The sequence below is a fragment of the Elephantulus edwardii genome, unplaced genomic scaffold (genome assembly GCF_000299155.1).
Source record: "Elephantulus edwardii isolate Elephantulus edwardi_28Jun2011 unplaced genomic scaffold, EleEdw1.0 scaffold00114, whole genome shotgun sequence".
Taxonomy (NCBI): Eukaryota; Metazoa; Chordata; class Mammalia; order Macroscelidea; family Macroscelididae; genus Elephantulus; species Elephantulus edwardii.
The window spans coordinates 3,450,670-3,474,409 of record NW_006399864.1 but is presented as its reverse complement, the minus strand read 5'-3'; the positions used below and the strand labels follow the sequence as shown (position 1 = coordinate 3,474,409).

Below are 23,740 nucleotides of genomic sequence, written 5' to 3'. Positions count from 1 at the left end.
GCCAAACTTCTAGCCTAATAGTAGCCAGGTTTATAAAGTGAACAATAACATCAGGGAGTATTCATGCCTTAGCACAACCAACTATAAAAGGTCAGCCAATTATAGTTGGTATGTATGCCACTTATTTCACTGTGTACTGTTCTAGCCCTTTTTTAGTGATCTTCAGCAGTATTTTGCTTGCATGTCTTATTAATAATATTGTTAAAATAGTTTCTACATTCTGTTGGATAACTTTTCTTGGGAATAGGAACAAATAGGACCTCTTCTAATCTTTTACTTAGACCAAGAAACAAGGGAACAAGAGCACAATGCAATGCCACCTGATTTAAAATTAAGAAAGAAGTGTGAAAAGGTTGTATTTTCTCTCCATATCTATTCAGTCTGTATGCTGAGAAAATTATTCCAGAAACTGGACTCACTCTATGAAGAATTTGTCATCAAGATCAGAGGAAGACTCAACAATAACCTGCCTTATGCCGATGACACAGCTCTGCTTGCTGAAAGTGAAGAGGCCAAAAGTGAAGAGGCCTTGATGTACTTGTTGCAGAAATCAAAGACTTCAATATGGATTGCATCCCAGCGTCAAGGAAACAAAAATTTCTTCCACTGGACCTATAGACAACATCATGATAGAAGACAAAAAGATTGAAAACTGTCAAGAACTTCATCTTCCTTGGATCTGCAATTAACACCCCTTTCCTACCAGTGGTCAGGAAATCAGGAGGCATACTACACTGGGGAAGTCTTCGGTCAAGGACCGCTCCAAATTCCCGAGGCGCAGTTCTGTCAGTTTGAGAAGTAAAAATGTGTCTAATTGAGGCTGTGGGATTTCCAATTATTTGCTGTGCACCTGAGAGGTGTATAATGAAGAAGACTTGATGCTTTTGGGCTGTGGTGTTGGAGAAGAGTACTGAATATCCCATGAACTCCAAAAAAAAAAAAAAAAGTGCAGCCAGAGTACCTTCGAGGCAAAGATGATAACACTTGACCTCATAAACATTGGGCACGTTGCTAGGAAAAGCTGTTCCTTGGCGGGGGACTTCAAACTTGGAAAGGCAGAGGGTCAGTGAAGGACACGAAGACACTCAGCTAGGTGGATTGACATAGTGGCTGCTGCACTTGGCTCTAGTGTGTTAGGAAGTGTGAGGATGACACAGAATAAGAGAGTTCAGATCTGTTGTTCATAGGGTTGGTATGAGTTGTACTCAACTCGACAGCAGCTAACAACAATATATAAATAATTTCAAATTTATCTCGTAGCATATAGACAAGTATATACATAAAATGACATATAGTTCTTAAAGTATAAGCTTCACCTTGGCATATATAGTTTCTTGTCGTGTGTCGTCCTCTCCCCGCTCCCCCCCCAGTTTGAAAAGTGTTTGTAGTTCTTGAAGCATGCAGTCTACTGTGTTGCTCTTGGCTTTTTCTCCTGTGATTGACTCAACTTGGAACCCTCTTTTACTCACTTCAGATGCATTTAACCATTTCTCCATCTAAGATAACTTGCTCTTACATCTTCTGCTCTCCCAGGAATAGTCAAGCTACTCTTACATTCTTTATCCAGTCCTCAGTTTTATATAGGTTATAGATGTTCTTTTCTGCGTAGAGCTAAAGGGTATCTTCTGCAGGTTTTCTGTCTTAGACTTTCTTGGCTCGATATCAAACTATTCCGTTTTCCTGTATAATGAGTAAGCAGCTATATAGATAATATTGTTGTTTGTTGTTATGTGCGGTGAGTTGCTTGTGACTCATAGAGACTGTACAACAGCCCTAAATCCTGCTCTATCCCCTGCCAATCTCACTATCTCCGAGACACCTACCCCCATGACCCCAGTCACTGAATCGATCCATCTCATCGAGGTTCTTCCTCTCGTGCGCTGTCCCACCACCCTCCCAAACATGACGTCCCTCTCCAAGGACTGATCCCACCTTGCAACATGGACAAAGTATGTCAGACAAAGCTTCAGAATCCTTGCCTCCAAGGAGCAGCCTGGCTTCACCCTCTCCAGGACGAATTTGTTTGTTCTCCTAGCAGTCCGTGGTGTATTCAGTACTATTTTCCAGCACCACAGCTCAAAGGCATCAACTCTCCTTCTATCATCCCTAGTCATTGTCCAGCTCTCTGATGCATACCAAGTAATGACAAAGACCATGGTCTGTATCAGGCACACCTTAGTCTCCAGACTGACATCATTGCTCCCCAGTACCTTGGTGAAGTCTCTGACAGCAGACTTTCCCAGTGCGATTTGTCTTTTAATTTCCTGGCTGCTGGTACCAAGAGTATTGATTGTAGAGCCAAGCAAACTGAAGCTGTCAACAATCTCAATCTCTTCACCATCTATCATAATGCTGCCAGTTGGCTCATTGGTGAGAACCTTTGTTTTCTTGACGTTGAGCCTTAATCCATATTGAAGGCTGTAGTCCTTGACCCTCTGCAGCAAGCGCTTCAGGTCCTCCTTAGTTTCAGCAAGCAGGATTATGTCAATCCTGACTCCACACTTCTCCTCATAGAGCCCAATCTCCTGGATAATCTGTTCCACATATGGATTGAAAAGATAGGGAGATAGGACACATCCTTGATGCACACCCTTCCTGATTTTGAACCTTGCTCTGTTCTGACAGCTGCCTCCTGGTTTAAGTATAAGTTTCGCATATCACAATCAAGTGTTCTGGGATTCCCATTCTTCTCAGAGTCAGCCACAGTTTATTGTGATCCATGCAGTCAAATGCCTTTGCATAGTCAGTGAAACACAGATAGCACTCCTCTGGTACTCTCTGCTTTCAGCCAAGATCCATCTGACATTAGCTATAATATCTCTAGTGCCACTACCTCTTTTAAGTCCAGCCTGCACTTCAGGCAGTTCTCTGTTGTATGCTGTTCCAGTCATTTTTGGATAACCTTCAGCAGAATCTTGCTTGCATATGCTATCAATGATAATTGTTCGATAATTTCCACACTCTGTTGGGTCACTTTATTTGGAATGGGAGAAATATAGATACCTTCCAGTCAGTAGTCCAGATGGTTGTCCTCCAGATTTCTTGGCACACTTGGTGAGCGTACCCAGGACAGCATGTGCTTGTTGAACTATTTCAATTGGGATGCTATCAATTCCTGGGGACTTGTTTTTTGCCAATTATTTCAGAGCAGCTTGAACTTTCTCTTTCATCACCACAGGCTCTTGCTCATATGTTGTTTTATGAGATTCTGTGTCCACCAATTGTATTTGGTACAATGACTGTATACTCTTTCCATCTTCTTTTATTGCTTCCTGGATCATTTCATATTCTGCCCAAAATAAGTGGGGATAAATGACATGAATGCATTCCAGTAAAACTTTGTAGTGACTCATGTTGTTGCTCTGTACCACAGAGTCAGAATCGACCCATAGCTGACCCTCTAGCAGGTTTTCAGAGGCAGTAAACATGGGAGGAAGTTGTCCATTTTTCTCTCTGTGGAACAGCTACTGGATTCAAATAGAGTTCCTTTTGGTTGGCTGTGCAAATCCTTACCACTAAGCCACCAATGTATGGGCTGTGTCTTGTCATTCCCTGTTCATTTCTCTCATGCTTTAGCACCCAGCTATAAGCTTGATCAGTATGTTTTTGAATGAATGATGGTTGTTTAAAGCTTGTTCTTACATTCTGGAGTTAACTGTGCATTCTTAATTATTTCTTCTGCAATTATGTGTAAGATTTATGTTAAGGACACACTGTTTATTCCAAAATGTAAGACATTTCCTGGTAATGGGACTTCAGATACCTAAGCAAATCAGTGGGCAAGTAAATTTTGTTTCTTATGGGATCAGAGGTGAGAGGATCTAACCTTTGTTCCTTCAAGTCTATGTTCTTTTTTTTTTGTTATTATTAGAGACAAAAATATACATAAGCCAGTTATAGAAATAAGAGATACATGTTTATTATTGTCTATGCTCTTTTCTTTCTTACCAGATAAACTTGTTGTGGGATATACAGTGTGTGTGAAAGTTTTCCTTTAACTACTCTTATTATTTGACTAGACAACAACATTGGTAGCATATGCTATATCCCATAAGAAGGAGTGGTAGGTGGAAAATAATGACCTTGGTGACAGAAATGAGGCTGCAGATTGAATGGTAGAATTTTGTACAATGAATGATTTATTCATTGCAAATACTTTTCATAAAATCATAAATGGCAACTGTGCACATTATTTCACTTGAGAATCTACAACAGGAATCACATTGACTACTTGCATGTATAGTTTTAGACCTGGTTTTGCCTTGGGCAAACTAGCTAAGTGACCTCAGGCAAATAACTTCCTCTTTGGGGGCATGTTTTAATAAGAAAATGAAGGGCTTTTGCTTAATTACTTGTGTCTATGTAACCCTTAAATCCTTGAGGCTGAAGTAGAGGTCATTGCATAAGCAGGAAATGTCTCCTCTCCCTTTCTAACTTCAATAGAATCAGCTCTATTTTGCAGTATGGAATATCTTTTACGAAAGGAATTCTTTGGTGCAAACACGTTTGACATTTGGCTGTGGGATATGTCTGAGATGCCCTCCAGCACTTTATCATGCTATTATGTAAATTTCAAAACGTTATTCTATGAATAATGGTATTAGTTTGAATTTACAGTTGTTCTGTTCCTTTTGTGATTTCTTCTAACAGATTGTAGCCATTCTATCAGTTCCAGCCTTTGAATTAGCTGGCAGACAAGTTTACAGTCTAGAAGCCAAGAACTAGGTTAGTCTACAAATGATATTACTTTTCTAAAATAAGCATTTTGACTGTTTGATTCAGAAATTGTATAATTGCTTCCTGTCAGATAATTACTTAAGGTTTTTATGTAGTAAGCTTTAGAATCATATTCTTACATTTTAAATTAAGTGAGAAGAGAACAAAATTTAAAGTGAAAATTAAGTAGCAAATGTAGGCATGTGCTTCCCTTAGCTTTTATAATTCTAGCCTATTTTGAAAAGATTATTTAAGCTGATTAAATCCAGCTGTCTCACATTGTCTGTATGCTCTAAATAATCTTGTAAAACATTATTTTTTATATCATATACCTAACAATACTTTGACCCATTCATGACATCTATGTAGGCTTTATAAAATTTGCATTATTTTTCAATGAAATCTCATTTCTTTGTACATCCACTTTCTCAGTAAAAGAAGAAGAATTTGCTTGTGTGGGAACATTTCCATGATAGTTGTTGAGAGACTGTGATTATTGTTCCAATAAGTATTTTGTTTTTCCCTCTTCCAGAGGATGTTTAATAAGATACTTCTTGAATGTTCTTCATTAAGAATTTTATTTTCACAATCAAAATAAAACTTTTATTTAAAAAAAGAACTTTATTTAATTATCTTTTCTACTCCTACAATTTTCCACCATTTCAAATTTCTACTTACTGTCCCTGAACTCTTTTTTTTTTTTGGTATTTTACATTATTTATTGTACTATAAAGTTCAATTCTGTTGAAAAGACATAACTTACTCTAAACATGTGCCATTCTCTCTAGGAAAAAGAAGTACCATGTATCACTTTCCCACAAATGCCAGTTGACGGTGTGGTTGAGTGAGGATTCCTGGTCTCAGAGTGCTGCTTTTTGTAGGTCTTACTAGAACCCGCTTGTCTAGAATCCCAGAGAGGGGCTTTTCAGGTTCTTCTCTGAGTGTTATGTACAGAGGCTTCGGGCTCTTCTCCGAGAGTTGTGTACAGAGGCTGAGGATGTCCTGCATTCTGGGCTCGAGATGGAGGAAGAGTTTGAGTTCTCATCTCCTGACATGTGGACCTTTGCTGAATTTGTCTTTAATTGAGCCTCACTCCTGTGCTCAGCAAGGCCTAACCTCCATACCCATTTAGTCTAGGTCAAACTCTCAAGAGAGTCTCCAGTTTTTTATTTGGGTCAAGATTTTAATTTTGGAAAATTGCCATTCTCCATCCCTTACATGTTGGCTGGACTTGATCTTGTGGACAAAGTGAATTTGTAGGGCTCAAGTCCATAAAAAAATTACATGGCCTAAGATACAAGATGGCAGCAGAGGCAGAGACAGCGTCGTGAGCTGCGGGAGCAGTGAACCACTTAAAGCAGGGCCATTATGGCCTTCCACAGACTTCGGCTTATTGATAATTGAACACTTAAACAGTTGGTGACTGGCGCTCACTGAAGATCAAGGCTCAACAACAGGAATTCAAGGATTCCCAAGGAGAAATGGGTGAGTCTTGCCGCACAGCCGCTGCAGCTCCATGAGGCTTCCACAGCCGGTCGAATGGATTTCCTCACCCAGGATGGATGCTGGGCACCAGTCCTCCTCAAGACTGGTACAGCGAAGCCACCATATTGCCGCAAGGTGGACTTGTTCTGGAGAGAATTCTTGGAGCCAGGATGGAGGCTGTGGGGGAAGCGGGCGACCACTGGCCGCCTGCACAAGAGGGGCCGCTGGCACGCCGAGCGCCTGGCAGCGGGATGGGGTGGCGCGCCCCCAGCGGCCGCTCGCGCTGGGGGGGCCCGCGCACCTCCCGCTGGCCTCCCACACTGGGGGGGCATGCGCCCCGCTGGCCGCCTGCATAGGAGGTGGGGGATGTGATGCATGCCCGCCATCTGCAGGTTTGGGTTTCCTTGGACAGGCCAAAGAAGACAATTACCTATATATAGAATAGATTGCTGAAAGTCACTGTGAGTCTGATGACCTTAACAGTGGCAGCGTGCACAAGAGGACCGACATCCTGAATGCACCACATATTTTGTTCTGTTGAATGCTTCTGCTAAAAGATGGTTAGACCTGGGGGGAGTCTGTTCACAATTCTCAGGTTCCTTTTATCATATATAAAGGGGAGAGCAGTGACACCTACTTTAAAATATACTATGACCACTTATGGGGCGGGGGGTAAAAGTAGCAGTGCTGGAATTGGAAACACAATCTCTGACCACAGAATCCTCAGTCAGGGGAGGGTACCGGACTGGGGTAGGTGCAGTTGGAGGGAGAGTATACCAGCCAGCTCTTGGGGGGTGTTGCCCTGCTCGGGATGGGCTGCCCTCGGCCCCTGGCTCGGGGCGAGCTGTCGTGGCCCTCTGGGGCGGGCTGCCCTCAGCCCCCAGCTCAGGGTGAGCCGTCGTGGCCCTCAGGGTGAGCTCCTCAGTCCCCAGATTGTGCCATCTGACCCCTGGGTGGGGAAGGGGGGGAAAATGCCTAGGGTATCCAAGAAATGTTTCCTTGGCCCCCCACCTTCTGCCACCCTCCCCCCGAGGTAAACCTGAAAGCAACACCCTCAAAGCCCTTCTATTTGTAACTCACAAGTTTGTTCTCTCTAGGTTTGCTCCCTTTCCTATAGGTAACCTTAACACTGAGTTTTACTCCAGAATTGACCCTGAACCCAGTGCCAGTGACAAAAAGGAAATACAACTGACAGCTAAGGAAGCAAAGGAGGATGGAGCCTCTGGTTTCAATCAGCCATCCCCACTGGACCCACCTGGGAAAACACTTTGCAGTCCAGAGGGGAGCAAATGACAGGAAAATATCTTCTAACAGAGCAAGAAGGCAAGCAGCTTTAACCCAAGACCACCAGTAAGGTGATAAAGCGTCCTCCCTTCCCCCCTTTACATCTACGCCCCTGTTAAGCATGAAGAAGCCAGAGAGTCGGCATCCAATTCCCAAATCAATAAGACAGTTTAATTACTATTGGAAAATGCTTGTCACTCCTCTGTAGCATCTGGTCCCCACTGGAACCTCATCATTTCCTTCACCTGCTCCCCTCACTGACCAAACTGCAGCTCTACAGCTGCATTCTGGCTCATCCTCACCCTTCTGCCCCCAACCCTCAGCTCCTTGTACCCCCAATATGTTTTTCCCAATTAAAAAAAAAGAATTACATGGCCTTCAGACTTTGTTTGAAGCCAGCAGGTGGCAGCATTTCAGCATGCAGTTTTGTAGAGAAGTTACAAGATAAACTTGTGAGTTTATAAATTTTACATTTAGCAAAGTGTCATTTGGGAGGATGTGTGTTTAGGAAGTAGAAAACACCTAAATGGGAAAAAAATTGCGTGCTTAAAATTTGGTTCTCGTATCAGTTTTTAAAATGTGTTGACTTGTTAATATTCATAATTTTTCTTAATTGTTTTAGTCCAGCTTTGTTGTGTGCCGTTGTGTCCATCTCTAATGTAGGCATAAATCCAGTAAGAGTTCATAAGTAAAGAGTCAAATATTTAGCTGGTTGAAGAAAGAGAAAAGAGGTATATACATTCTTAGAATTATGTGTGATTAGTACTTTATTGACTGCTGTGTGTTACATGAAAACATTATTAAAAATGTAATGAACTAAAAACTTTTTTTCTTAAAACTTTAACAAGGGAGCTCTGTTGCCTAGTGGTAAGAAGCTGCACTGCAATTTCAAATGCACATGGTTCAAATCTACCAGATTCTCTGCGGGAAAGGACAGGAAATATTCTCTTAGGTGATATATTTACTGCCTCTGCAACTCCACTGGAGGCTCAGCTATGAGTTGGTTCCACATCAGCAACACAGACAACAGCAACAAAGCTTTAACAACAAACCAAACACACACATATACACCCCAGAACAAAGCAAAAACAGGAAAAGGAAGGCTTTATATTTTTTATTCTTGACGAAGTTATTGCTTTTTAATGATGAAAGTCTTTCTCCAGAAAGAAGATCGTATCTTTTAGATGAACAGACATTTTGTACTTCCGTATTAATAGTGTTGGAATGTGGTATATGTATCTAATTTTGCTGGAAACTTTTTTAAAACTAGAGTAGATAAGAAATGTGTATACTCGTTCTACGCTTGTCTACTTAGGTTGGTATTGTTAGGTGCCACCAGGTCAAGTCCAATTCACAGCAACCCTGTCAACAACAGATCTGAACCCTGGCCTGTCCTCTGCTGTCCTCAGCATTTCTGACATACTTGCGCCCATTCGATCTCGTTGATGGTCTTCCCATTTTCCGCTGACCCTCTCTCTGCCTTTCCTAGTGACTTCAGTTACAGGGCTCTTAAACTGTTGAGAGAATTTTCCATAAACATCTAATTTGTGTATTAGTGCTAATTTGTGATTTATTTACAATGTAATTGAAACATAATATATTGACATAATTTTTAACTTCTATTTTATTAACTCAGAAACTAATTTTTATATTTAAAATCTGTATAATTATCCTGGTTAAAAACTGTATATAAAAATTAATTCATTACTTGTTTGTTTGCTTTTGTTTTATATTCCAGAAATTACAATGAGATCTGAGGCATATTTATGTAGAAACACTTGAGATATGATCTGTTTTCTAGAAATGTGTAGTAGGAGGAAAAGTATCAACTTTTAGAATGAGGTTGGCCAGGAATGACATATTTGCCATGCTACATTGTAGCAGCAGAATACCTTTGTCTTGTTAACATGACGATAATAATTTCAACTTCATAGAGTTTGGTGACAATTAAATAAGATGGTAGAAAGTCAAAGCACTTTATTCAACATACTATTTATAGTCATTCAGTAATTATTTCATTCATCAATGAAATTTTATTTCTCTGCAACTCAGCTTTTTTGAAATGTTACCTCAGAATGGTTTTCAGCAGCCTTGAACATAGTTACATTAACTTTTCTTACGAAGAAGAAGAAAATGATTGGGTGAGACCTGGTTATTATAAATGCTAGTGATCAAAGGTGACACTTGGAAAACTGTCTATGGTGTTGATTAAAATGGAATTTAATGCTTTAAGATTAATAGAAAAACCTACTTCATTGCCTACAATACAGTTAAACTGAAGATTAGATTTTAACGGTCAGGACAGTGTAGGTTGCTTTCTCTCAAGGATGGAGCCCGGTAATGTCATGTGTAGTGTATCAGGCTCCTAACCAAAGACTGGTGGTTCGAATCAACCAGCTGTTCCACTGTAGACAAGATGGCCAGGCTCCTCCCATAAAGACTTACAAACTTGGAACCTAGTGCTGGGTCAGTGTAAGTCAGAGCCAACTTGGCAGCAGTAGATTCTGTTAGATAAATGTCTATGAGAAGTGAGAGAGATGTTTTCTTTGATATCATTCTACTGAATATTACACCAGTTTATCTCATTGTTAGACATCTAGCAATCTGTCATATGAAATTTTGTGTTTAAAAGAAAATGCTGTATAAGCCACATGTGAGGCTTAAAACTACCTTCATAGAACAAAAGAAGTGCAACATCTCTGTTTTATTTTTTAAACATTAAAACACCTTTACTATAAATAAGAATGAAAAACCTAAGAAATCTGGAGAACAACCACTTGGCCAACTGACTGGAAGAGGTCTATATTTGTTCCCATCCCAAAGAAGGGCGACCCAACTGAGTGTGGAAACTACAGAACAATATCATTGATTTCACATGCAGGCAAGATTCTACTGAAGATTATCCAAATATGACTGGAACAGTACATCAGCAGAGAACTGCCAGAAGTCCAGGCTGGGTTTAGAAGGGGTCGTGGTACTAGGGATATTGTAGCTGATGTTAGATGGATCTTAGCTGAAAACTGAGAATACCAGAAGAATATCTGTGTTTCATTGATTATGCAAAGGCATTTGACTGCGTGGATCATAACAAACTGTGGCTGACTCTGAGAAGAATGGGAATCCCAGAACATTTAATCGTGCTAATGTGAAACCTATACTTGGACCAAGAGGCAGTAGTCAGAACAGAGCAAGGCAACACTGCATGGTTCAAAATTGGGAAGGATGTACGTCAGGGATGCATCCTGTCTCCATACCTTTTCAACCTGTATGCATAGCAGATTATCCGAGAGGCTGGGCTCTATGAGGAGAGGCATGGTGTTAGGATTGGTGGACCATCTATCAACAATCTGCGTTATGCAGATGACACAACCTTGCTCGCTGAAACTGAGGAGGACCTCACGCACTTACTGCAGAAGGTCAAGGACTGCAGCCTTCAATATGGACTGAGGCTCAATGTTAAGAAGACAAAAATTCTCACCACTGGACCAATTGGTAGCATAAGGATGGATGGCAAAGAGATTGAGATTGTTCACAGCTTCAGTTTGCTCGGCTCCACGGTCAACACTCTTGGCACCAGTAGCCAGGAAATTAAAAAAACGTATTGCGATGGGAAAGTCTGTGGTTAGGGACCTCTCCAAAATACTCAAGAGCAACAGTGTCTCTCTGGAGACTAAGGTCTACCTGATACAGGCCATGGTTTTTGCAATCACTTGTTATGCATCAGAGAGTTGGACAATAACTAGGGAGGATAGAAGGAGAATTGACGCCTTTGAGCTGTGTGCTGGAGAAGAGTATTGAATGTACCATGGACTGCCAAGAAAACAAACAGATTCATCATAGAGAGGATTAAACCAGGCTGCTCCTTGGAGGCAAGGATTCTGGGGCTTCATCTGACATACTTTGGACATGTTGTAAGGAGAGACAGGTCTTTGGAGAGGGACATCATGCTTGGGAGGGTGGAGGGACAGCGCAGGAGGGGAAGACCCTCTATGAGGTGGATTGATTCAGTGACTGGGGTACTCGGGATGGGTTTGTCAGAGGCAATGAGATTGGCACAGGATAGAGCACGGTTTAGGGCTGTTGTACATAGGGTCGCTATGAGTCGCAAATGACTCGACGGCACATAACAACAACAACAACCTTCATAATTGTGTATGAAATGAAGACTTATGATTGAGCAAGTGTTAGCACGAAGTTGTGTCTTGTAATGATACACTACATTGGAAAGGGGGCTGTAGTGACTCAGTGCACTGGACACAAACCGTGGCCTTTTCCCCACCTTTCCCACGTTAATAAGCATCTGAGTTATTTCCCAATTTCCATTAATACAGTTTTCATGTTCCATGAATATTCTTATTATACAGGTGGATTATTTTTTTACAATAAATGGTTAGTTATTGACTTAGTTAAAAAGAAAAACTTGTCTTATAAATAAGTCTCCTAAAAGCCAGGAGCGCTGGTGGCTTGGTGGTGAGGCCAACGCAAGGGATGCGATTGGAATCCCAGCAGCTGCCCCTCAGGAGAAAGGTGCGAAGACTCCTCACATGCGGTTAGGTGCCTCTGAGAGAGTCAGCTGGGGCTGGTTCTGACTAGACAGCACACCACCACGGCAACAAAAACCAGGGCTTATTTCTGTTGTTAGGTGCCACTGAGTCAGTGCTGATTCCTGGCAACCTCATGCACTAAAAGGAATGAGGCCCCATCCTGAGCCGCCTTCTCTGTGATGCTGTGTTGGAGCCCATTTTTGTGCATCTTATTGCACATTTCTTTTTCACAGACCCTCTACTTATCAAGCAATGACACCTTTTATTTTTTTTTAATCTCCTTCCTTATGAACGAGTAGAAAGGGTCGCTGGTGGCATTGTCTACAGGGAATTCTCCTCACTCAAAGGCTACAGCATGGTGGTTCAAATCTCTGGCAGCTCTGAGCTAAGAAGGTGGACAGTTTATTCTCATGCTGTTTAGAGCTGCTGAATACCCTCTGGAGGGTCACCTCTTGAGTTGTTTTTGACTTGTTGAAAATGAGAGTACCTTTTTTCCTTATCCTAGCTCTGTTTTTATCCTAGCACTTTAAAGAGGTCCTTAGCAGATTTGCTTAATCCAATCCATTGTTTTAGCTTCTTGAATGAAAACTTTCAACAGCATTGATTGTGTATCCAAGGAAACGGAAATCTTTGACAACTTAACTCTTTCCTCCGTTTGTCATGATGCTGCTTGCTGGTCACTTGTGAGAATTATTTGTCGTTGCTTTTTAAAATTTATTTTCCTTGAATTGTAATCTGTATTTGCTTTATGCTTCCGCCAACATGGCACAGAAGCCAAGAGTGAATATTACTAGTCTAAAATATTTTTCCCTGACTAGAATCAGAAGTCCTTGTGGGACAGTGGTTAAATCTGTTAACTAGAAATTGTATTCAGTACAAGCTACTGTGTGAGAGAAGGACGTGCCAGTCGACTTCCTGAAAGGTTACTGCCTTGGAAACCTTACAGGCCAATACTGCTCTATTCTGTAGGGTCACAATAAATTGGAATAAAAATGATGATGGGTTCAATTGGGAATAGAAGACGTTTTATTATCTTAATCTATATTTTATATTAACTGATCAGTTTGAATACTTTGGCCAATTTTTTATGTTGAGCGTTTTTTTTTTTCTTTTGGTTCAAATTCCTTTTCCATTTTCATGTATTACTTGGTTTTGGTTTTTTTTATTTTATTTATTTATTTTTTCATGTGTGTGTACCATCAAATCAGATCTGACTGGTACAGGAGGAGATTGTCCCTCCTTCTTAAGCAGAGCATCTGGTGGATTCGAACCGCGCACCTCTGGGATTTCAGTGCAGCTTCTTGCCAGTAGGCCACCAGAGCTCGCCGTATTACTTGCTTTTTAGGAACTCTTTATTACAGAATTTCATTGCTTTTTAGGAACTCTTTATTACAGAATTTCATTGCATATCTTACTTGTGACTTATTTTTTCTGTTTCCTGTTTGTCTCTTACTTATGCTTTGGAACACTTCTCCATCATGAAATTATAAACATATTCTATATTTTTCAGTAAAATTCTTTTACATTTCTTCTGAAGTTATTAATGCATCTGTCATATGGAATGTCTTTGTGTATGCCATGAAGAGGAAAAAATAATTTTTTTCCCAAAAGATAGTTATTCTAATTGTTACCGAAACAGAAGTTATAAGTTGTTATTGTTGTTAGGTGTGGTTGTGTGAGTATAACTAATAATGACCCTACAAACAACAGATCTGAGCTCTGTCATATCCTGTGCCATCTTCACACTTCGTGACACACTAGAGCCTGTTGCAGCAGTCACCATGTCACTCCACCTGGTCAAGGGTCGTCTTCTTCTTTACTGACCTTCCATCACTCCTAGCATCATGTCCCTCTCTAAAAAATAACCCCTCTTAGCCACATGACCAAAGTATGAGAGGTGAAGCCCCATCATTCTTGCATGTGAAGAGTACTTTAGCTGTACCCTCTCAAAGACATATTTATTCTTCTGGCCGTCCATGGGATGTTCAGTTTTCTTATCTAAGATCACAGTTCAAAGGCATCAGTTCTTCTTTTGTCACCCTTATTCATTGTCCAGCTACCAGATGCATAGCAAATGATTGGGAAGACTATGGCCTGAATCAGATACATCTTAGTTCTCAACCTGACATCATTATTTCTCAGTAATTTGGAGAGGTCAACTGTAGATTTTCCTAGTGCATTATGTCTCCTTATTTCCTGACTGCTGGTACCAGGGGTGTTAATTGTGGATATAAGTAACATGAAATTGTTGACAGTTAACAACAGTCACCTGTGGGCCAGAAGCCTCATATTAAAACTAAACAGGAACCAGTGGATCTTTGTATTTAAAAATTGGTTGGTGTTAATTGTGTTTAGGGAAAACGTATGTCTGAGCACTTGTCTGTCAGTTTGCTATACTGAGATAACTTGGGGTTGCTGTGATGCTAAAAGCTGTGCTACAGGTGTGTCAAATGCCATAATGGTTACCCTTGGTGGTCAGGTTTTAGCAGAACTCCCAGATTAAGACAGACTAGAGACCTCTCCAAAGTACTGATGAGCAATGATATCACTCTGGAGACTAAGGTGTGCCTAATACAGGCCATGATCTTTACAGTCATTTGCTATGTGTCAGAGAGCTAGACAATGACTAGGGATGATAGAAGGAAAATTGATGCCTTTGAGCTGTGATGTTGGAGAATAATATTGAATATACCATAGACTTCTAAGAGAATGAACAGGTTCATCCTAGAGAGGATTAAACCAGGCTGCTCATTGGAGGCAAGGCTTCTGAAGCTTTGTCTGACTTAACTGTGGACATGTTGCAAGGAGGGATCAGTCCTTGCAGAGGGACATCATGCTTGGGAGAAAGACCCTCAATGAGATGATTGGTTCAGTCACTGGGGTAATGGGGGTAGGTGAATCAGAGACAGGCTGGCACAGGATAGAGCAGGGTTTAGGGCTGTTGTACATAGGGTCGCTATGAGTCTCAGGTGACTCGACACCACATGATGACAACAACAGTAAGCAGGATTGGCCATCCACTTCTTAAATAACGAGCCTTTGAAAACCCTAGGAACTCTAGAGGAACAAAGTTGTCAGTAGTCTTTATATAATAGAATAATGAAAACAGATTACTGCATTGATTAGTTTGCTGGTTCTGTATGATGAATTACTTTAAAATGTATTTACTTGAAACACTAAACACATCATTTTGAACATCATTTCTATGAGTAAGATACCTTAGAGTGGCTTAGATGAGTGGTTCTTGCTGAGGGTTGCTTATGAGATTGTAAATAATATGTCAGCTAAGGCTGCTGTCATCTGAAGGCTTGACTCAGGCCGAAGGGAACACTTCTAAAATAATTCACTCATGGAGTTCTAGTTGTTGGCAAAATGCTTGCTCTTTCCCATAGGGTTCTGGGCATGGACTCTCCCTAAATTCCTCACATGTGGTAAGTATACTCCCAAAGAACTTGAAGTCCTAGAGAAAGCAAAGTGGAAAAAAAGTCTTTGAACCATATGCTGTGTTTTCTGCTGTGTTTTGTTAGAAGATTGTTACAGGTAGTGTCCACAGTTAAAGGAAGGGGGAGATTAGCCTCCATCTCTTGAAAAGAATGTTGACAAAGAATATGGGTGAACAAACTGTATTTTTTTCCAGCCAGTACACAGCATGTATTTATTTTGTGGATGTTTTCACACATATTTTGAGACACAGAGAGGATCCCAGGAAAGGAAAGACTAGTTAATAATGTTTGACTTCTTTTTTTAGGACACTGCTTTAGGTAAACCACGAGAGGTGTTTCGGCTTCCTGCAGATTTGACAGTGTATGACAATCACCTTTGTGCATCTATTCATTTTACGTCTTCAACTTGGGTTACCTTGTCAGACGGAACTGGAAGATTCTATCTCATTGCAACAGGTGAACGTGGAAATAATGCTTCTGAAAAATGGGAGGTGAGGGTGCCTTATTTTTTAAAACTTATGGAAAGTCTAGGAAATCTACGTGTGTGTGTCTGTGCGCACACACACACAGATGAGGCCCAACTTGTTTTTTAAATAGGATTTTCAAGGTTAGATGAAGTGTGATCTCTTGAGTTTTATAATTTATGTTTGACTCTCTTTAAGTTATATATAATACATAATTTTTATAAGACTGATAAATTATTTTGACCTATAGCTATTATAATTACCAAGAACTGCCTTCACTTATTAAATAAGTATTGAGGGCTTTATATGTATACAACATTTCACTAAGCATTGACTTTAACTTCTGGAAGAAGATTTGACTAAAGAATTATATTGAGATACTTTTTCTACTCTATTCTCATGCTAGATTGTAAGCATGTTTATACTGGTCAAATGATGAGTTTACCAGAGACTTAGCGAAATATAGCATATATTTACATACTAATCTCTTAAGAATTTTCTTTAGACATTTTTTAAATTGGACATATTTAAATATGGAGGACGGTTAAGATTTTAGCAGCAATATGTAAAGAATTAATTTCTCTGGAGCCATAGTTTTTGGTAAGTAGAAAAGAATAAGGCTGGGTTGATAATGAAATGTATTGCTCTCAGCTCATTTGAATTATACTAACAAGGTTTCTCCTTGGAGGTAGATTTTGAAACTCTTTCTCACATACTTTGGGAATGGTGTCAGGAGGGGCCAGCCCTTAGAGAGAGAAGGACATCATGCTTGGAAGGGTGGAGGGTTAGGACAGGAGAGGAAGACTCTAGAAGAAATAAATTAACAGTGACTGTGGAACTGGAGTCAGGTGTGTCAGAGATGATGAGGTTGGCGCAGGATAGAGCAAGGTTCAGAGCCGTTGTTCATAGGTTCATTATGAATTGTAATTGACTTAACAGCACATAACAACAAATATATTAGTTTACTGCCTTTACTTCTAGGTATGTAAAAGATTACAAACTAAATCCTGTACAATAGCAAATAGCTACAAAAGCACACATTAAATGTTTGAGAAAGATTAGTAAGACCTGAAGACCAAATGGTTTTCCTGTGTTACTAAAATTATATACTAAATGATACATTTATTCTGTTCTATAGATATATTTTTTTTCCTATTCCAGTGTTTTAACATCTAATCAAAGAAAAAGAAACCTTCATAATAAACAGCTACAACAGCCGGAAGCTGTTTACATTGCTGGTTTCAAATAAATATTACTTTGATCCTATGATCTTTTCTCTTCTGGTTCCCAGTAGTGACTTTTACCTGTGTTTTTAGTAAACCAATATTTTATAGTACAGCTACTTAAAAAGATTAGAAGTTTTGAAAGTGATTGGTAAGACACAGATGCAGAAATTTGTTACTAAACTGAGTGAATTCTGCCAGCATTTAAGGAGAATATGAAAGACAAATGGACCCAGGAGGCTTCAGCTTAAGGATAACCCCATCCATTCCATCGGGAGGAGAGTCATATGGATTTAGAATTCTTTTGGTTTCTCTTAATGTATATTCATCTTATTTCCACATATTAGGCTTTCGAGACATATGTTCTTAATTCTTAAGAATCTTAAGTGAGAAGTTTAAATCTCCTTCATTTCTTCCTCAGTTTACACTGCTGTAATGAAATAACCATGCCTCTAGTGTTTTACGTTGATAGCTTTTCCTGGACATTGGTGCTTAATAAAGTAGAAGGAATACTATAGAATCTAATGACTTTAAAATAAATAAACCTAAGTGTGGTTTTGTAGTTTCAGATGAATTGGTGTAACAGTGGAGCCTAGAGGTCAGAATGGTTGGGACTCATGATAGGCTGAGAGGGGACTTAGAGTAGTGATGATGATTTAAGTGCAGAAGTGGATTCCCAATGTGTTGCCTCACATGTGAGGACTCTATACACAGTGGAGATGCAGACTTGATTCAGAAGCCAGAAACTTCAGGGTAATGAATTTTTTAAGTCCAGACATCTACTCTAGTTTCATTCCCAACAATAATTGGATAAGAGAAAAAGAAAAGGAGCAAACAAGCCAGGTTCTTGTTCCTGGTGATAATCTTTTCATGTGCTCTTCCTCCTCTGTGGTCTCCCATAACTCTGCTATTGAGTCTGTTTCTACTCAGACTAGAACTGCCCCGTAGGATTTCCAAGGCTTTTGTGATGTTGGAGAGAGTACCGAGTATCCCATAGACTGCCAAAAGAACACAAACAGATATATCTTTGAGAAGGTGCACCTAAAATGTTCCTTAGAGGCAAGAATGGTGGACTTTGTTTCACATACTTTGGGCATGTTGTTAGGAGAGACATATGGGAAATATGGAGGGTTCATGAAAGAGGAAGACTCTCAGTGAGATGTATTGACACAGTGACTTTGGCAATAGACTCAAGTACGTCAGAGCTAATGAGGATGGCACAGGATAGGACAGGGTTCAGATCTGTTCGTAAGTTCACTGTGAATCACACTCGACTCAGCAGCACCTAACAACAGCAGTCTTTACAGAAGCAGTTCCAATACTTTCTCCTCTGGAGGAACTGGTGGTGGGTTTTAATTACCAGTCTTTCAGCTAATAGCCAAACCCTTGACCACTGTCTTACCAGGGCACTTTTGTCTACCATAGCCCCCTCAAAGAACAGCAAAATGCATCCACTCCCCAAAAAACTTGTCTTTATCTGTCCTCTCTGTTGTGAATACTCTCTTAAGAATTGTAAAAGTTTTTTCCATCTTGTGCAAATGTCCATAATAGATTGTGGCAGTCTACTATTTGAATAGTTTTGTCAGAAGTTCTCAAATAAGAAAATTGATGATTTTAAAGCTTTTCATTATAAAAGTTTCAATAAGGATCAGGTTTAAGGAAATTTTCTATTTATCACTTACACTGGCTTTTTTAAAAGCAATTTTAGGATTGTCTTTTAAGTAGCATTTATTGAATTACATCCTTTGAAGGCAAATGGACCCTTTTGTTTTTGAGAAATAAAAGGTTATGGTGGTTTACTGTTTAATTCTTTTGGCTGTTGGTTCTCTACATGAATAGGAAACAAAACAACCAGCAGAGAAAAAGCATGTGCATACATAAGCCTGCACATTCAAATCCTTGTCTAAAGTTTGCAGAAAAGAAGACAGACAGAACAGGACTAGATTGTACTTGTGTCAGAGAAGAGATGGAAGGATGAAGGGTGACACGCCCCCTTCTTTACCACTTAGTTCTTAAGCTCATGTAAATTTTTTTTAGTTGCTCTTTTAGTTTTTGTTTGTGTTTTGGTTTGTTGGTTTTTTGTTCTTTTTTTTAATCCTAGAATATTGGTCGTTTCCCTGTTATACATGTAGATATTTATTAAAGAAACGTTTAGTCTTACTAGCTTTATCTAAAGGGTTTTTTTGTTTGTTTTATAATCTTTCTTTCCTGTTGTATACTCGAATGTTGAATTGTTAGGATTTATGTATATTTCCTCTGTGCTATTTGCATTCATGTAATACATAAATATTTGTGTGTGTATATAATCTTTTTTTTCATAGATTATGTTTAATGAAGAGCTTGGAAATCCTTTTATTATAATTCACAGTATCTCATTGCTAAAAGAGAAAGAAGAACATTCAGTAGCTACCCTACTTCTTAGAATAGAAAAAGAAGAATTGGATATGAAAGGAAGTGGTTTCTTTGTTTCTTTGGAATGGATCACCATCAGTAAGAAAAGTAAAGGTAAAACATAACAAAAATTCTGAATGTCCTTGTGCTAGTTACCATCGTTTGCTGGGCTTTGAAGTGGAACGTGTACCAAATTTCATTTTATGGTAAAACAAGTTTAAGAATGACATACAGTGTTTTTATGAAACATTAGGCATATTGAAGTTTCCAAATATAGACAGAATTATAATTCAGCATGTGATAAATTTATTTTACAGTGGAATGAATTTAAAAATGATGGGATTTCATTTTATGATTTTTTTTTTACTTGTGTCCACAATCAATAGCTATTGTCACAACAGTCAGGAAATAAAAAGGTGTTTTGCTTTGGAAAAACCTGCTGTCAAACTCTTCTCCAAAGTGCTAAAGATAAATGATGTCAGTTTTAAGACAGAGGTGTGCTTGATCCAAGCCATCGTATTTTCATTTGCTTCCTGTGCATCTGAAAGTTGAATAATGAGTAAAGCATGATAGAAGAAGAGTTGATGTCTTTAGATTATGATGTTGGTGAACATTATTGTGTATCCCAAAGATTGTCAAGCGAATAAACAAGTCTGTCTTGGAGAAAGTGTCACTAAGGTGGTCTTTAGAAGCAATGGTGAAACTTCATCTTGGATACTTTACCAGTGTTGTCAAGAGGGAACAGTCCTCAGTAAAAGACATACTGGGCAAAGTGGAAAGTCAGAGAACTAGAGGACGACCCTCAACAAGATGGGTTGCTGCAGTGTCTGGAATAGTTGGCTGGAACGTGTTAGAAAAGAGGGCAGTGTTCAGATATCTTACTCATGGGGTCGCTATGAGTCGCGGTGGACTCCATGGTAACCAACCACAATGTCTGGTTTTGTTTGTTCCATAGATGTTGGGATAGCCGTCTTAGAAAAGAAGTAGTGTTCTATTTGGGGCTCTCTAAAAGTAGTAGAACTGTTTGCACTGTATGCCCAGCTTCATATCTATAAAGAAAGTATAGAAGTTTTCATTTCAGTCAAGAAATTCAAGACTCATAATATTAAATTGCAAATTTTTTTAAATACTCAGTATGAAGTTCGTAAGTCGTTCCAATTTAAGAGTATAAGTATAGAGATATGAATGGACTCAGCTGAAATGTTTTGAAATTCTTCTAAAAGTAACCTATTTTAGTAGGAAAATATATTACTGTGCCTAAGACTTTTGTGGTGGTATTTGCCGTTGACTTGGACACTGACACGCGACTGACCTTCCAGTGCCTTTTCAGAAGCATTGGGCGGGGATTACCCATCTTCATCCCACAGAGCAGCTGGGAGATTGAGCCGCTTGCCTTTGAGTTGGCAGTCCGGGATCTGATGAACTGTTCAGATTTTAAAGTTTAGATGTCCTTATTCGTGTTTCATGACAAATATCATGTAGATTCTGAATGTATATAAAAACATTTTTCTTGTGAACATATTTTAAGTACCTAGAACATGCAGAAAAAACAGTGCATAGTACACTTTTCCCTCTTATATTCAGTTTGTGTCTCTTACTAGAAGATGCATTTTATATACGTATTTGCTGGAAAGGTGAATAAAATATTGTGACTGAAACAGTTTGCCCTTCAGAATCTGATGCTCATCACTCCAGGGAAGGCTGTCATTTTCAGCGGCAGCTCGTACTGCCGTTCAGTAGAACTTTCTGGAGATGAATATGTTTTCTGGGTGCTGCCGGTACAGTTACTGTGTGTACCATCAAGCCCAAACTGACCGAGAGCTGCCCCTCTGGTGGGTTGTCAGATCATTTAATCATACAGGAGTAGATTGCCCATCTTTCTCCCACAGAGAAGCTGGTGGATTTGAACTATGTGCCTTTGGGATTGCAGTTCAACCTCTTACCACTGGGCCTTCAGAGCTCCCTGGTATAGTAGCCACTAGTACTTGTGACTTTTGAGCATCTGAAATGTACATGCTGTGACTGATGAACTAAATTTTAAATTTGATACTAACTTTTTATTCTTATGGAAAGAGCACAGTATTTGTTATGGTATATATAAACTACTTCATTTTATGTGAAATTAATGCACAGTTCTCGTTAAAATAGAATTTTTTTTTATTACAAACATTTTATTAGCAAATACTTTGGTAGTATAGTCCAAGAGGAGTTACGCCATTCATCCTGAGATGTCACTTGAGGCAGCTGAAATCCCCCTGACAACTCCATGAGAGACGGTGGGGAAGGTTCTTCCTGTGTCATTTCAGCCTCCACAGACCTGGTGGGCAGTCAGCCCTGAGTCAGTCATTACTGGGTAGCAGTGAGTTTGAGTTTTTTCTGTTTATATTTTTACAGATAATAAAAAACATGAAATAATTAAGCGTGATACTCTCCGTGGAAAGTCAGTGCCTCATTATGCTGCTTTTGAACCAGATGGAAATGGACTGATGATTGTTTCCTACAAGTCCTTTCAGTTTGTTAACCTCAGTCAGGATCATGAAGAAAATGAGGAGGAAAACATGGCAAAGAAAAGCAAAGGTAATTGTATTTTTATTCCATGTGTATGCGCTTATGCCCTTTACCTTCCTGATTAGGATATGTGAGCTATACCAGGGTAATATAGGTTCTCCCCACCCCCTTCTGAGTTTTCATTTGTATTTTTTTTAAATAATTTTAATGAAAATTTACAGAGAATTTGGATTTCCATTCATTCATTGCTGAACTTCTCTACCTGCCCAGCCCGCTCCCCCTGCCCCCCTCATTTGTATTTTTGACAAGAATGTTTTATAACTTTTGATAGAAAGCATGAACAGATTTAATAACTTTGTAATTACCAAAAGTGTTTTTAAAAATGGCACATTCAGTTACCTAGGTGGATGTTTGTTATTGTTGGGTGCTGTCGAGTCAGAACCAGCTCATAGCTGACCCTCCAGCAGGTTTTCAGAGGCTGTAAGTCACATTGAAAGAGACTGGCCGTCCTGCTCGCATGGAGCAGCTGCTGGATTTGAACCGTGCACCTTTGGGTTTGCAGCATTCAGTGATTCTAAGACTGTGTGCTCTATGGCGCAGTACTCCTGACCAAGAAAGCTCCACTGCTCTCTGATGGTTCGCGTACACCAGCAGCTCCTCAGTGTCCTCCTAATGATTTGTAGACTCAGAAACCCAGCCTGGGGCCACGGTGCGTCAGAATTGACGCGACAGCGTTGTGAGCAGTGAAATACACTGTAGCTGTTGATTTGAAATGATAGCATGGTACTGATGTTGATGAAGAGTTATGTGATTTTTTTAAAAAGAAAACTCTTAAAGCTGAACTTGGCTTATTATTGGTATTTGCTTAGGAGAGTGTTCCCCCCATCATACGAAAGGTATCCTGCATACTTGTCATAAACTGAAAGAAGTCAGAATTACAATTTTTTCCTAGTTTTGAATGAATCTCTTGAACAGTTTTGAATGAATATGCATCTTCTGTATGTTGTTGTGAGATGCCATCAAGTTGATTATCACTTTTAATGACCCTGTGAACAAATGATCTGAACCTTGTTCTATCCTGGGTGGTCCTAACAATCTCTAATGTGCTTCCTATACAAATAACAATTTAACAAGAGAACATTCCCCCTCTTGGATCCCAGAGCTACGTTGCCCTGATGATGGAAAAATCAAAGCAGTGGTAAAAACTTGGTATCAAACAGTGTTTTCATTTTTTTCTTTCCTCACTAGAACCTCTGTATTACTGGCAACAAACTGAAGAAGACTTGACAGTAACAATCCAGCTTCCTGAAGGTGTGACTAAGGAGGACATTCAAGTCCAGTTCTCGCCTGATAGCATCTGCGTTGTGTTCAATGGTCAGCTCTTTTTGGAAGGAAAGCTGTATTCATCTGTTGATACGGAAAGTAGTACATGGATAATTAAAGACAATAATAGGTATTTTCATACAGTTTTATTTCTATTTTTATGATCTTTTTTCTCCCTTAGCTCTATCTCAGGTTACTACAACAGTAGATTCTTTTGTAATATTGTCTATTTCCTTAAGATAGATGTGTAAGAGTGGAATTACTACTGCATCAGAGAGCATAATTGTAGTAAAATTTAAAAGTTGCTGGTATAAATAGTAATTGAAGCATATAGTCACTGCTGTGTGGCTTTTTTTTTT

At 39.5% G+C, this 23,740-nt stretch overlaps 1 protein-coding gene across 1 annotated transcript in view; it reads left to right on the top strand.

Annotated features, from left to right (window-relative positions):
- Window positions 1-23,740, top strand: part of NUDCD1 (NudC domain containing 1) — a 64,042-nt gene that overhangs the window by 15,065 nt on the left and 25,237 nt on the right. The window contains exons 3-6 of the mRNA XM_006892332.1: window positions 15,778-15,963; window positions 19,481-19,664; window positions 21,945-22,127; window positions 23,307-23,511. Of these exons, the coding sequence (XP_006892394.1) occupies window positions 15,778-15,963; window positions 19,481-19,664; window positions 21,945-22,127; window positions 23,307-23,511 (758 nt within the window). The remainder of the gene's footprint in view (window positions 1-15,777; window positions 15,964-19,480; window positions 19,665-21,944; window positions 22,128-23,306; window positions 23,512-23,740) is intronic.